The sequence below is a fragment of the Miniopterus natalensis genome, chromosome 10, assembly GCF_054644295.1.
Source record: "Miniopterus natalensis isolate mMinNat1 chromosome 10, mMinNat1.hap1, whole genome shotgun sequence".
NCBI classification, from domain to species: domain Eukaryota; kingdom Metazoa; phylum Chordata; class Mammalia; order Chiroptera; family Miniopteridae; genus Miniopterus; species Miniopterus natalensis.
The window spans coordinates 73,798,000-73,813,862 of NC_142090.1; the positions used below are offsets into that span (position 1 = coordinate 73,798,000).

Sequence of the window (15,863 nt, forward strand, 5' to 3'; positions counted from 1 at the left end):
ACGTGAAAACACAGGACCGAGAGTCATTGGAAATACATGGAGAAATAATCTAGATTACTGTTAAAGAAGACTTACCATTTTTTAAAATATATTTTTATTGATTTGAGATAGAGGAAGGGAGAGGGATAGAGAGATAGAAACATCAATGATGAGAGTCATTGATCGGCTGCCTCCTGCATGCCCCTTACTGGAGATCAAGCTGGCAACCAAGGGCATGTGTCCTGACTGGGAATTGAATCGTGATCTCCTGGATCCTAAGTCGATGCTCAACCGCTGAGCCAAGCCGGCCGGGCCAGTTAAACAGCTTTAAGAGGCCCACACTTTAGGGGAAAAATTCCTGACATTCATTGTAATATGAGAATTTTAATGGAACCCATACAAAATTAGCCAAAGCTGTAAGACAGACTGAATATTTACTATTGTATTTCAAGGGACATACTTTAACCTATGGTAAATGGTTAGTCACTAAAGATGGCACTGTCTGGGGCAGGTGGTCGTATTGGGAACCTTAAGGTGTTTTGTTATTGATCTTTGCCGCAATCACAGGGATGGGGGTTATTTGTGAGATGAGGGGACAGGTTGCTAAACCTTCAGCAGTGTGACAGTCCCTCACAATAGGATCCATCAGAAATACTTTCATAAGGAAGATCTACATGTTGGCTAGACGTCTGGAAATATTCAAAAGGCATCAGCAACAGTACTGTACCCAGAATAAGGAGCTCTGCAAGGGGACATAGCGCCTGGGGGACGGGCTCACCTTCAGGTGGTAGATGTGCTCCTCGGTGTCCAGATCTATGCATTTTGACGACTTCTTCACGGACATCACCGAGAGCCCAACGTCGATGCAGCCATGCAGCTTCTCTCTCTCTATCTGCAGAGGCATGAAGAGGGGACCATGTGTTAAACGGTAGCAACATCCTCGACACTCCTCCTCTGCCCTCACCTGCCGCGTCCACTCATCGTAAACCTAAGGACTCCGACTCAGCAAGCTCTCAGTGTGACCCAGTGCTGAGCTCTACGTGCTGTGTGTCATCGTCTTTAACCTGCCAGGGGTTAGGTAACAAGGGGCTCACGCAGACAGCAAGCGAGGAAGCGGGTGAGCCCCGGGGGCTGACTCCACGTGGGGTAGCGAATCCACCTCTGAACGCACCGCCTCCCACAGAACTCGTTTCCAGTGTCTAAACTCATAGGGAAGTGATTTAAAAAGAGGAGTGGGGCCCTGGTCGGTGTGGCTCAGTTGTTGAGTGTCATCCCATGCCCCAAAAGGTCACCCGTTCAATTCCCAGTCAGGCAACATGCCTGGGTTTGGGGCTTGATCCCCAGTAGGGGTCATGCAGAAGGCAGCTGATTGATGTTTCTCTCTCTCTCCCTCTCCCTCTGTATTAAATAAAAACATTTAAAAGAGAGAGAAGGGCAGGAATCTAAGACAGGCTCCTGTGGGTCCAACACCATGCCAAGTGTTCTGCACGCACCGTAAAAGATGAGCACCGTAGGAGAGGTGAGGAGAGGAAGGGGGGCGAGAGAAGTGCTGGGGGAGCGAAGGGCCCCTACGAGGGGCAGAAGCAACAGTCATCCCGAGCCCTCACGGGCGTCTGCTTAGGGTTAACACCCAGGGGAACTTCACGTCACCTTCCCTAAGGGTTCTCCACCAAACCCCTCAGTCACCGTGACAGTGGGAGTGACACTAACCCTACGTCTTGCTCCTGTTCTCTCCCTGCAGGAATGTCTTCTCCCACCCAGAGAACCCCTCAGCACGACCCTAAGGCCAGAGGGACCCCTGGATACACAGTATGAGGTTGAGAGGAGGCCCCACCTCCACTCAGCGGTGAACCGAGTCTACCTAGAACCCAGAGCTGGGGGTGTGGGGAGCAGCACCTCTGTTCCACGTGAAAGAAGTATTACCCCCCGTGGTTCCAGCTCAGAGAAATGGACTCCCCCATGGGCACAAAACCATCCACGAGCTGACAACAACTAGCCCCTCGGGCAGCATGTTGATTCATAAGGGGACTTACGTCAGTTTGGCTCTTGGCATATTTCAAGAATCCTTTGTCCAGATAGAAGAATCTCTGTGGGGAAGAAAGCACCATTCAGCAAGACAGTCCACTTGGTCCCAGTTTTCAACTTCAAATTAAGTGCCTGAGAACTGGGTGCTGAGGGTGGTAGTCTTGGTGCAAATAAAGGTGAGGCCCGGGCCAGCATCTTACCTTGTGCCAGCCTTTCAGGGGCCATTTCCGCTTTTTCAGCAAAAATCCCTTCTGAACGGGTGGCTCCTGGGTGTAGTTCATCTCTCCCCTCAGTCCTTCCACAACTTCCCAGCTGTCCTGTTCCAAGAAGAGAGGTCATGCTAAGCAGCTGTCTTTCCAAATGACAATGACATTAAGAAGCACTTTGTGCTACCAGTAAATCCATCCAAGACGGTGAGCCTGGCTGGGTTTGTTGGGGAGAAGAAATTCTAATTTAATTTTTCATACCATGCCTGGATTTTATAGACTTAATGCTATAACTTAAGGTATCAAGTTTCTTTTCTTGCCCCCAAAAAACTCTCTTAGAAGGGAATGTTTTCCTCTCTCTTTTGGTGCTTGAACCTTGGCAGCCACAGCCAAGGGTAAAGATTTCACTGTTAAGCTCTATTTTTGTTCTCTGACATTATCACGAAGTTACTGTTTACTCACCAGTAGACCTCAGTCTGAATTTTAAGCCAAAGCTACGGACATGAGGATGGAAGCGGGGGTGGGGAGAGGTGGGAATGTGGGAAAACTGGCTTAAGAATGGGCTGAAAAGTATGAGATTGGGTGCAAGACTGCAAACATGACAACTTGGTCGAAATAATTATTTAGCTGCAGGTTACTATCTTCAAGTTCTAGGTATTTAAATATTGAAAAGCCTGAAGCATCAAAAAGCTTACAGATCCTGAAGCAAGTATTTTCGTTTTCTTTTCCAGAAATTTTGCTCCCTTCCCCTCTTTCTTTCATTTCAAAAATTTTTTTGGTGGCCAATTATTTCTCTACTGAGCTGTTTGCAATTTTGAACATGTACAAACAGTTGTTGCCTATTTAGGTTATTTCAACTAATTGACTGAAAAAATTTTTAAAAAGGAATGCAAAAGAAAAACATCGAAAATTCTGAAGAGTTATTTTTACATGCTTGACAACGCATAAATCATTGCAAAATTTCCCCCAGATAGACCAAAACTGGCAATACTTCAGTGGCTAAGATAATGGAGTTTTTGGTTACTAATATTTTTTATATTTTTATTGGGACGCACAAATCTTAAGAGTACAACTCAATGAATTGATACACCTATATCCTCAGTAACTACCATCCAGATCAGAGAGAAAACATTTCAAACACAGGGTAATTAGGTTTTGACAAGCATGCCCCTGTTATTGAGATATTATTGGTATTAACATATATGTAAGTTCAAGGCATACAATGTAGTGATTTAATACACTCCATTCCCTCACGGAATTACCAGTTTTTCTGTTGGTGGTGATAACACTTAAGATCTACTTTTACTAACAACTTTCAAGTATGTAACACAGTATTGTTACTTATAGTCCCCAAGCTATACACTGGATCCCCAGAACTTTCCATGTTATAGCTGGGACTTTGTACCATTTGACCAACATCTCCCCATCTCCTCCCCCCGCCCAAACCCCCCACTAGACAGCCACTCTATTCTCTTTCAATTAGTTTGCATATAAGTGAGAACGTACAGTATTTGTCTTTTTCTATCTGGTTTATTGCACTTAGCATAATGTCCTCAATGTGCACCCATGTTGCCACAAAAGGCAGGATTTCCTCTTTATGGCTGAATAATATTCCTGTGTGTGTGCGTTGCACAGTCTTTATCCCCCCACCCACTGATGGACACTCAGGCGGTCTCCACGTCTTGGCTACTCTAAATAATGCTGCAATGGACACGGGGGTGCAGCCATCTCCTCAAGAGACAAACGTCCTTTTCGCCAAGATCTCGTGTTGACTAACCTGCTCGTAGACCACTCTCCAGCCTATAGGCAGGTGGCGCGGCCAGAAGCAGAGGGGCTGGGAGGGGGATAGTAAGTCTGGACCAGTACCAAGGGGCAGAGCACTGGACTCAAGTCTCAGGGAACAGAGGGTCTCAGGGGAAGGGCACGGGAAACGCAGGGAGCCCTGGGCGCTCTGGCTTGGTTTCCACGTTGTCCTCCAGTTCAGTCCATGGGAAACTTCTGGTAACAAGAACATTTTCCTACTCTAGCAACTGAACTCTTTAGGTAACAATCCTGACAGATCTGCCTTATATCTGATTGCACTTTACTGGGAACGCAGTTAAAGGTACATTCGAGAGTTTTAAGATAGGCGATGGTCTCCTAGGATCTGGAGTTGTAAAAGGGAATTCTTCAGTGGAAAAGAAGTGAAACTCCTATTCAGCACTTAAATTAGAGAACTTTTTCAGAAAAACAGCAATGTCGAGTGAAATTTCTTTATAACAATTATTAAAAGTCACTTCATTACACCTGGACAATAAATGGAAAGTGAGCATTATTAAGTGACAGGAAGCCACAAACACACAAAAATGTTCTGCTCACGTTTATTTCAGCTCCGAAAGCCGTTCCTCAAAATTTAAAGTGTCTTACCTGTTAAATTTTAATGAATCTTAAAGGTCATGAAGTTAAAAATTCTACTTCCTCCAGGAAGCCTTCTTCAAAGAAAGTACTATTTCATCCCTAGATGCATCAGCATTCTATTTTACCTTTCCAGTGGTCAACCACTTAATGAATGAGCTTGGTCCTAGCACAAGACTGCAAACAGATCTATGTTCCTGGAATATCATACAGTGGCAGGCATTTGAAGTGTGCCCAATATCTTTGGGCTGAATGACTACAATATTTACAAAGTGAACACAACACATTCATATTTGTGAAAGCAGGTATATGTATGCTATCACTGTTCCATGAAAAGTTAAGGCTGAAAATCTTCTGGGAAGTACTCTAAGGGGATCAAGTCCTTTTGATTTGTTTGTTTTAAGACTCCCAAGCAAAAGGTAACATGCAGAGAGCTAATACCACAACATCACCCACATCTGCTCAATACATTCAATTATGCAAAATGCAGATGCCAAGAGGGATTAGATGTTACTGCATATTTTACAAAACTGAAAAAAGAAAAAAAAAAAAAAGGAATGAGATCATACCTGTAGCTTAAAGGGAAAGAAGAATTAAATTTCAATAATGTTTCAAGGACTCAACTTCTCCTGAACTCAAGACATAGGACATTCCTACCAATAAGTCAACATAGAGGGCAAGGAATTAGATGGGGTCTGTTGGCTCTTAAGATAAATAAGTCAAAAAGGGTTCACATTTATTTGTGCAAAATACCATCTTTTTCCTTTATTTTTATCTTCTACCTGGGCTCAGGACATAAAACTCTTGCCAAAAGCCAGATTTAAAGCGTTTAAGAAAGTGAAGGCTCCCCTTGACTGAGGAAGAAGGCACTGCAGCCAACTCCTCTTCTGGGCTTGACATTCACACCCTGCCCCTCCCAGCTTCCCTGCCTGTCACTGTGCTGGCGTCCTGGGGCTGAAACCTGAGAGCCGACACCCAGCTGGTGTTCTCCGGGGGACCTACAGCTCCCCTGAGGCTGCGGAGCCTGGGGAGTGCTTCTGGTTGTCACAGGGATGGGAGGGCATCTCTGGCATCCAATGGCCGGGATGGAGAGATGTTGGGTACCTGTAGTGCCTGCCATTTAAAACAAAAGAATAGTGCCACAGGAAGTACCACCCAGTGACATCTGATTGAAACAATGTACACATAGGACAATGTAAACGATACTAATAGAAAAGAATTGGGGAAACTGAGGAAAAGAGAAGTAGATAGTTTCCCCAGCACTATAAAGCCGCCGAGGGGTGAGGCCATCCGACTGTGAATTCTACATTTTTTAATCATTCTGCCCCATATTCTAGCATATTGTGTATTACACTGTAATTTAAATATGTGAACTCTGATGATGGATTAGAAATAAATACCATAGGGCAGGGAGACAGGTGGGTAAGTCCAGGAGGCGGCCAAGATCCTGAAGCGATCTGAAGGAGTTAAACACTGCCCTACGGACAAAGACAAGCAAAGTCTGGGACCCCGCTGAGACCCACCAGTTTCCTACAAGGTGGTCCCACCACACTGGGGCAGGAAATCGGCCTGTGCATTTTAATGTTGTCAAGTCTTTGCTCACTGGCTTTTTTATATCTGAAAGTCTGCCTCTCATTTAGCCCCAAACCTCCTCCTCAGAAATTCTCTCCCTCCTCAGCACCTACATCAACTTCACTTGCTTTGCCCATCTCCCTAGCTAGAATGTGGGTTCCAAGAGGACAAGGGCTGGATACTGTTTATTATAATCTCACTACTTGGGACATAGGGGCCCTAAATAAATACTTATAATGAATGAGTCTTAGGAGCAAGGGGGTGTATAAAAAGGACCCCACAAGGCCCATGGGTGAAGGACTTCAGTACTGTGTGCTGGATTGGGATGAACTGGTACTCAGGACGGAAAAAGAGCAGAGATGCCAATTTTTCTTGGCTAAAAGGGCTGGCTGTCAGGGAGTGGCCCCACATGGTTGTCACATACCCAGTGACTTGGCAGTAGGACATGCACCTTGAGCTGAGATACACAGTACAGGGTGGACTTGGACCCGTGGGGAGATCAAGGCCCTGCTCACTTAGCCATGTGCCTGGGCTGATGTCTCACCCTGGGAGTGTCAGGCTTAAAGCTCCCCGTGAATAGAAGGTGGAGAGAGAAATATGAAAGGGTGGGGGGGAAGTGGCTTCTTAAGGTTTTTGCTTGAGTTTAACTGAAGACAGTCTGGCAATGTCATCCAGCATTAAATTCAGTCTGTTTTACTGAATGTCTACAAAGTGCCAAATATAGAAAGGTACTTTGTGGTTGGAAAGGCAGCCACAAAGCATTGATTCCCGCTCATGGGCTGGAGAAGTTCATTTCCATATTGCTGAGTGCACGAACTGAAAGCACCTCCCTCCAGCGCAGCTGCTTCTAGTGTTCATCCCTGGCACCTCTCAGATGCTGGGTTCCAGGCACCGCCGTGGCAGCAGTGATGCCAGACATAGAAAACTGTTTCATTCTTCCTGCAGCTCAAGACTGTGACGGAAGGAAGTCTGTGGCTGCCTCTATCTGCCATGACTCAGAGAGTGGATTACTCAGATCAGTTATTTAGTCTGTTTTTCTGGGTTTTAAAAATCACAAGGCAAAGACCCAGCATTAAATCACATGGAGCATAACTTAACGTGTCTTTAAAGATCAAAGGCATCTGTGATTGTACTATGGACACATGGAAATACTTGTCAATAGAATTCCAGTTAATGTAAAAACAGCTTTAACTTATGCCAGACCAATCCTGTACTTATATTTCAATTTCTGAGATTTGCAATTGTTGCTTCTTGTCAATTGTTTCTCCCTCAACTAAGATTTGGTGAACACCAGCAGGCCTGATAGCAACAGCGAGTAAGGGAACCAAGCAGTTTGGGGTGGGGTGGTCTCCCCTGCCAGGTAAGTATGGGGTGGTAGTGCATGTGACCAAATGCAGTGCTCCTCACACTGGAATGTGCACACCAATCACGGGAGATCTGTCAAGATGCAGATTTCAGTTCAGTAGGTCTGGGAGAGGCTTCAGCTTCTCCACCTGCACAGCTGAGACCACTGCTGTGCCGGGCTATGGGCCTGCTGAGAGTAGCCACCCTCTAGACTGGGCTGTCTTAAGAATTAGGATTTGACTCGACAGGCTCTGAGGGCAAAACCAGGACTAATGGGGTGGGAGTTATAAGGCCCTGCATTTCAGGTCTGCATAAAGGATGGACTGTCTGCCCTGGCTGGTGTGCTTCAGCTGGTCGAGCCTTGTCTCATGCACCAAGAGGTCGCCAGCTCGATTCCTGTTCAGGGCACACGCCCAGATTGTGCGCTCAATCTCCAGTAGGGGGCGTGCAGGAGGCAGCAGATCAATGTTTCTCTGTTTCTCTCCCTTCCTCTCTCTCAAATCAATAAAAACACACTTTTTAAAAAGAATGGATTATCTGATTATCTAGTATTTAGTGCTATAAAAAATGACCACTACCCCTTTCTAAGAATTGCCTTGTTTCCACAGCAGCAGATAGGCTGTGGGGGGGATCCTGGGTTGGCTCACCATATGGGCCTGGGCCACGTGATGACATGCGAATGGGAACGGGATAGCGGTCTGAAGGGGAGTTGACTTTTGTTCTTCGTTTTATACCTTCCAGCACTTTCTATATTTTCTCTTTATTACCTTTAATTTTTAAAAATCACATTTCTTTGGCATATCCTCGAGTTCTGCCCTTTGGTGTCTGAGCACTGGAGAGAAGTGCAGGCTACTGAGGTGGGACACTTGCGCTCCAATTACGGGGCCTTCGCTCATCACGAAACCCCCTCCGCTGCTGATGGCACCAGCTGACAACGGTGTTCTCCCTCTTAGAGTGTGCTCAAGCTCCTTTTTCAGAGCTAAGTGAAATTTGCAATCAAGGTAGAGACACATTCTGATTAATTAATGCATATTTGATTTGAAAGTCACAGCAATACGTGGCAGAAGTTCAGCCTAATAAATGTCCTTATTCCTGATCCAAATCATTGGTGACCTTTTTCACAGTGCTATACAAGAAACGCTGGTTCTCACGAGAACCTAGAGACAGGTGCAGAACCTGGAGAGCCTTATGTATCAAGAAGGAATGACTTTTGTGCTAAGTGGGTTATATTCTAGTTCATTATTGAGCTTCTATTTAATAAGGTAAATGTCTACTCAAAGGTCTAAGGCTCAGCACCAGGTACTGGAGATAGAAAGATGTAACTTCTTGGCCTCCAAGAAGTTAATGTACATTAAAAATGAAGAGACACCACAAGAATGAAAACTTGTAAATACAGAATGGGAGATTCAAACCAACCCACTGCAGGAGTTCTCCGGTAAGCGCAATCACCCTGGGCTGGACCCACCTTAGGGGAAGGGCTTGCACTGGGACTTGAGGAGAAGTTGACACACAGGGAGAAGCAGCATTTCTGAGGCTACCCTGACAAATTACCACAAACTTGGTGGCTTAAAACAACAGACATTGAATCTCTCGTTAAATGTCTGGAGGTGGCCAGAAGTCCAAAATCAAAGTGTTATAGAGCCACGCTTGCTCCGGAGGCTCCAGGGGAGAATGTGTTTGTCTTAACTTGGGCTGCGGTAACAAAGTACCACAGGCTGAGTAGGGGCTGGGAAGTCCAAGGTCGGGTGCTAGTGACAACCCACTTCCTGGCCTGTGGACAGCCGCCTTCTCTCTGGGTGTTCACACGGCCTTTCTTCCAAGTGTGAGAATGAACTCTGGTGTCTTTCCTCTTATAAGGGCACTAAGCCCATCTTGAGGGTGCCACCCTCATGACCTCACCTGAACTTATTGTCCCGAAGGCCGTGCCTCCAAATACCATCACATTGAGGGCTAAGGCTGCAACGTATGAATCCAGGGGGAGACACAAACATTCAGTCCATAATAGCTTCCTTGCCTCTTCTGGTTTCCAGTGGCTGTTGTCATTCCTTGGCTTGTAGCCACATCACTCCACTCTCTGCCTCCACCTTCTCACCTCCTGCTCCATGTCTATCTCCTCTGTGTGTATCTTATAAGGACACTGGTTGTAGAATTTAAGGATGACCTGGATAATCTAAGATGATCTCCTTATCTCAAGATCCTTAAGTTAATTACACCCACAAAGACCCGTTTACCAAATAAGGTAACATTTACAGGTTCCAAGGATTAGGATTTTAACATAACTTTGGGGTGGGAGGGGGACACCATTCAGCCAGTGATCGCCAGGAATGTGACTCATCTGTTGTGGGGACAGAGGAGGTGATTTCAGTTGATGCCAGTTTGTGCACAGGTACAGAGGGAGACACAGATGGACTCGGTGGTAGGGCCAGGGTATAGAGGACCTTAGAGAGATGTCAGATTAGTCTAGGAAAGTCTTCTGTTTTGCCTCTGTCCTACTTCTTACACTGTCCCTTCTTGGCCTCTAGTATTTTAATATCTTTATATCACTGCAGTAGACTTAGATTTTCTCCTCCCTGGGAAAGAACCATTGTGTCAGTTCAGTTCACATCTGCATTATGGCTTCTAGAGAAACTTCCAGTAATGGCATGGCTAGTAAGTTGTGCTCTCAATAAAAGCATGTGGGTCAGGGTTCTGCCTCCCTGTACCCTGCACTATGGCCAAGGCCAACCAAGAATAAATAAATTGGTTTTCTTAAGGCATCCTATATAGTTTCTATCAAGGTGGTGTTTCTAAAATCCACCAAAACATATTTGCTGTGCCTGTTATTCTGGAATTGCAGAACATTACTGTCAGCTCTCCAACTCCTGGAAATGTTCTAAAATTTCAGTTTCTCCTGTTCTTTGGTGTGGAATGTAGCTGATGGTCTGTCATTTGTGGACATGGAGAGTAACAAAAGCACCCTGACAACTCAAATACGTCATTTTAGCTGAAGTTTTAATCTCTTCTCATATCAAATGTTTGTCTTTACAAGAATTACTCAGAACAGGAATATATTGAGAATTGAGTCTTGTATCTTTGCCCTTCCTACTCTCAGGGTATAATGTCGCAATCATAGGTGTGACCAAAAGATAGGCAGTAAAAGGTCCAAAAAGGTGGAATCTGGAAAACTAAGAAATATATAGTTAATTACTTTTCTCTGTTGTTCCCACCAGAAAAAAACAAACAAAAACAAAGCAAAAACAGCTCCAAACAATCAGATTCCAGGGATCCTTCGGACTGCTTCCCTTATCCATGTATTCTTGTCCCTATATTCACAGAGGCATTGGCTGCTGGAGGTTTGTTTAAACAACAATCATTTGCACATAAGGCACATGGAACTCGAGTTAATTTCTACAGAAGCTTTCTAACATCTAAAAAATCCAGTGTTCTCCAAATAGATGGTTGCCTGATCCCTTACCAGTTAGTAGCTGTGTAACTCTAAACAAGGCTATTAGTATCTCTGGACCATATTTTCTTTCTAAAGTGTAGCAAACAGTACAGACATCCCTGGATTGTTTTGAGACTCCAAAATATAGTGTTGATACCACTGTAATTAGCGAGTTATTAACAGTAGGAAAGGAGCAAAAGGGAGGCCAGACGTTATAAGCATGGCCACCTGGGCAGCTTCACCAGGAAGCTGCAATTTCGCACTCCCCAGGGAACCACCAGCCCATTCCCTGCAGACTATTGGGGGAAAGGACTGGACAAAGGGGAGGATCGATGCATGTACAGTGAAGATGGGGCGACCTAGGGAAAATATGTGTCAATCAAACCTAGGAACAGAAATCCTTGGCTAAAAGAGGTGGAGCCAATGCAAGCCTGGGAAAATCTGGGAATACATAGTTCCCTAAACACAGGAGCTGGTGCTCTTGGCTTTCTTGGTTTCCTTGCATTCACCTGTGTTTCCTCTATAGCCATGTGGCCATGTGGACCCCACATGCAATGGACTAATGGGCTGCAGCAGGAAACATAAACTAAGCTAGCCTGATGCTAAATTGGACTATGCCCTAACATGAAAGGGAAAGTCTGGACACTGGCTTTTATTTTAGCCCTACTGAAGCCACAGCCACACTGCTTCCTTGGCCCAACAAAGGGAAATGGGACCAGGGAAACTCAGGGGTGTAATTCCACAGAAATAAAACTTTCTACAATATTTCACCCTCCCATGCGAACCTCAGGAAATTCCTTTTCTTGAAATATCACAAAAAGCCCACTGCCATGAACAATAGGTGGGGACAGGGAGCTCTCCCCACAGATAACAGTATGAACGAATACTATGAGCTGTAAGGATGCTCTCAGATACTGGCTAGTGTCTAGTGTCCCTTACTCTCAGAGCAACCCAGACAGAAGCCAACTTGTCTGACTGCATCATGCCGGGCCCCCTCCAGCTGATAGGGTGCAGTAGGGAGTAGTCACTGTGTGGTACTTCTAGAGGGCTCCTGGGGCTCTGCTTAGGGAAGGTGAATGGTTCCCACGTCCATCACCCGTACAGCAGTCTCCACCTGCAGGCTCTCTGCTAGCTAAGCAATCTGCACAGCCTTATAAGAAACCAAGGCACAGAGGGGTTAAGTAACTTGCCGAAGGCGAAACAGCTTACAAACAACCTAAGATTTAAACTTAGGCCATCTGGCTCCCGAGCAAGTTCATACTCATTGCCTTTCATCTTCGGTGACGATCACAGAACAATGTGACAAATTATGACATTCCCACGTCCCTCCTCCTTGACTGGTCTTTCTAGAGAGTGTTTCTCTAGCCCATGCTTAAGACAGGCAGCTGGTAAATCGCTGTGTTTCTAAAGACATGATGAATCAAAAGGAATAAACAGGAGTATTTTCAATACCCAGATGGCTGAAATTATAAACACCTGAGCATTATAGCTTTAATTCACTTTTCTCTTCTTGGCAAATTCTCTCCCATTCAACTCTTGTGTCTTATGGATTCTGGCACTGGGCCCAGCCAGCCTGGGCTCCCTGGAGTGCTGCATCATCTAATAGCCGGTATAAACAAACATCATGGATGACCCTGGGAGGCTCCAAGGCCACCTTAGATTAGCCCAGGGACAGGTGGGAGAGGCAATTGCTATTTCAAAACTTGTGAAATATGAGTAATTGCAGTTTCCTGTTGTCTTTTTCCCACCGCTCCCTTCCATGTCTTTCCTAAAACTTTCAAAGTAGTACATTTCAGAAGCCGGATTGAGCTAAAGATGAATGAATAGGTTTTATCTTTATTGAAAGAGTTCTATATGCCCTAAACTTTATTGCTTCAACCAGCACCTATGAAGAACCTATTATTAAAAGACTGGGCAGGGAGGTTTGGAGCCACAAAGGACAGGAGAGCTGAGCAGCCCACTACAAACAAGTAGTTTGTAGCCCAGGGTCAAGAACAAATTGTATAACTCTGTGGAGACCTACCTGACAATAGATCTCGCCATTTCAAATCACCTGTAATCATGAACTAGGCATTTGTCAATTATTTTTGCAGGCTTCACTTTCTGATTTCTCACTTACGTAGCAAATGCTAGCAACATAGGAAAGAAAACAAAAAGTATGGGGGCCGTGCTCTCTTCACCATCCAGTCTTCCCAGTTGGAGTGGACTGCTTGTTTATAGTGGGCTGCTCAGCTGTCCTGACCTTTGTAGCTCCAAACCTCCCTGCCCAGTCTTTTAATAATAGGTTCTTCATAGGTGCTGGTTGAAGTAATCAAGTTTAGGGCATACAGGACTCTTTCAATAAAGATAAAACCTATTCATTTATCTTTAGCTCAGTCCGAATTCTGAAATGTGCTACTTTGAAAGTTCTAGGAAAGAAATGGAAGGGGGCGGTGGGAAAAAGATAACAGGAAACTGCAATTACTCATATTTCACAAGTTTTGAAATAGCAATTGCCTCTCCCACTTAGATGCCCCTTAACCTACTTCATGTGTCTACAGAGCTTTGTGAATTGTAATTTCCTACCTAGCAACTGCAGGCTTCTTCATTCATTAATTTAACCCACACTTGTCGAATGTCTACCATCTGCTAGACTAAGTACTTCATATTTATTATTTCATTTAGTTCTCAAAAGGAAACACAATTGTCCACATTTCACAGCTGAAAAGCTGAGACTGAGAGGTTTTATATAACATGACCAGGTCACCCAGCGAGCAACAAGCAGAGCCAGTATGAATACAGGTCAGTATCAACAAAGACAGTCTTCACTCCTGTTCCATACCTTCCAAAAGAGTAGCTTGTTTGGAGACCACAGGTATACAAAACGTTTAGGGATTACATCATCATCTGCCAGAAGAAACTCAATGGAGAGGCCTGTGCTCATTTTTTAAGATCCTCACAATACATTGCTGGAGTGAGGGAGCTGAGGAACCTGCGAGTTTCCTGCTCCCATTCCGCATGTGTACCTGCCACACATTCTCCCCTGCCCTGGTGGGGGATACTTGCTGCTGGCATTAAGGAAATTCAGTCCACTAATTTGCATCTGCAAGTGCTGTGAAAGCTAAAAAGCTGTGCAATTAGGACTCAGGACTCATAAAGTCATATACTCTTTCAACCAATGAATAAATGGGAGTGAATTATCCACGTGCAGTGTTAAGCATGGCATTAGCCAAGCTCAAGGTGCCCAAACAGAACATGTGTGAAGGCTTCTCTCAAATCCTGTCTGGGGGCCTGGTGGAACTGAGGTACCCTCGTCCTCTGTTCCTATTCTCTCATGAATAGACTCTAACCAGCCTTTCATGCCCACCACTCAAAGGACACCACTCGACAATGTCACGGATGACCTCAACAACCAAGTCATTCTCAGGCTTCCTTTTATTTGACCCATCAGCAGCCATTTAAAAGTAAACTAATTAAAGTATTGCAATTCACATAGACCTACAGTGAGCATATATTATTTTTTATAAAAAATCATCTTTAAAGCATTAAAGCAAACGTGAAGATTCTTCTCAAGAAAATCACAAAATTCAAGAGAGCAGAACAATTTCACATGGATCAGTCCAGCTAAAGGGAGAGCTGAGCCAAAACCTGGGATGGGGGCGAACATTAAAGCAAAGATCAGCCTAGAACACCACAAAAAATAGGGTACAATTAAGAGAGTCAGAAGGGACCAATGACCTATTCTTTGTGTGAACTGCTTCCTCTCATTAGGGATTTCCTGCAAGGAGCATAGGTTACTATCCATAAAGGCACTAGATCTCAAGGATGGTCTACCTCAAGGAGATCCATTTCTTCTGCAGGGTGTCAGGGGTCTTGAAACAAGGCCATTTAATGGCTGGAGAACTAAGGCAGACTTTACTTGCCTAATGATCCTCCAACAGCCGAATATAGAGACTGCGACAGAGATCTCTTGATGTCAACCCTCTAATATCACTAAGGGGTGACAAACGTGGCACCTGTGCAGCCACTCACCCTGCCCATGCCCACAAGCCACAGCTAAAAACATGGCACTCTTTCCCACTGCAGACAGACTCAACTGCAGAAGCCTTCTCAACACAGTGCTCCTAGCAGCTACTACCAATAGATAGGGCTGGCCGGGGGGGTGGTGGTGAAAAACATTTATACTCATGCCACAGAGGAAACGTCAGACTTCATGTTTCTAAAGCAACATTACACGCACATCAAAGTGGGAGATCCTAAAAATAAAAGATGACCATCTGATGAATAAGCAGGTGAGAGACTAGGCTAACCATTCTAAGTCAGAAAAAGTTGAGGCATCAACACATTTCTCTTACTCTTTAGGAGGTAACCTCAGAAAGAGCTCTATGTAAACCAAATCAATCAATTTCAAATAACACACCAAAAAAAAAAAGAAAAAAAAAAAAGGTTTCCGTAATGTTCAATCCTAGAATGTCACCGCCTTGCTCCAATTCCTAGTGTTATAAGCTCCGGCTTAAATGAATCATGTTCTCCCCCTTACCCAAGGAGGGCACAATAGATGCTATAAGGTACAAAGGTGGGGGAGAGATCTTCATTCGGCTTTAACCCCAACCAGAAATTTGGCTTAGGGAGGGAAATACCCACCTGGAAAGCTGGCAAAGGGGGTGAGCATAGCTACCCTTAGGCAAATGGAACTCCCAGGAGCCACTGTGCATCAGCCAAGGACTATTTTTAGTCATTTTTTAATCCCAGCAGGAAGTGATGACTGTATTGAAAAAAATTGTTTTTCCTAACCCCTTGGGAGAGATCTTGGAGGGCTCCCCAAATGTCAGGCCTGTGGCAAAATCTAAGTGGCTAGAAGAGCAATTTTAAACCTTTTTTATCTCATGGCACACATAAACTAATTACTGACATTCTGTAGCACACCAAAAAAGACATTT

The 15,863-nt window shown here is 44.8% G+C and overlaps 1 protein-coding gene across 4 annotated transcripts in view; it reads right to left on the reverse strand.

Annotated features, from left to right (window-relative positions):
- Positions 1–15,863, reverse strand: part of OSBPL3 (oxysterol binding protein like 3) — a 128,300-nt gene that overhangs the window by 50,614 nt on the left and 61,823 nt on the right. For all 4 annotated transcript variants that reach the window (XM_016217046.2, XM_087821212.1, XM_087821210.1 and 1 more), the window contains 3 exons: positions 2,205–2,321; positions 2,013–2,066; positions 758–871 (listed from right to left, as the gene is read on the reverse strand). In XM_016217046.2, coding sequence (XP_016072532.1) covers positions 758–871; positions 2,013–2,066; positions 2,205–2,321 — 285 coding nt within the window. The remainder of the gene's footprint in view (positions 1–757; positions 872–2,012; positions 2,067–2,204; positions 2,322–15,863) is intronic.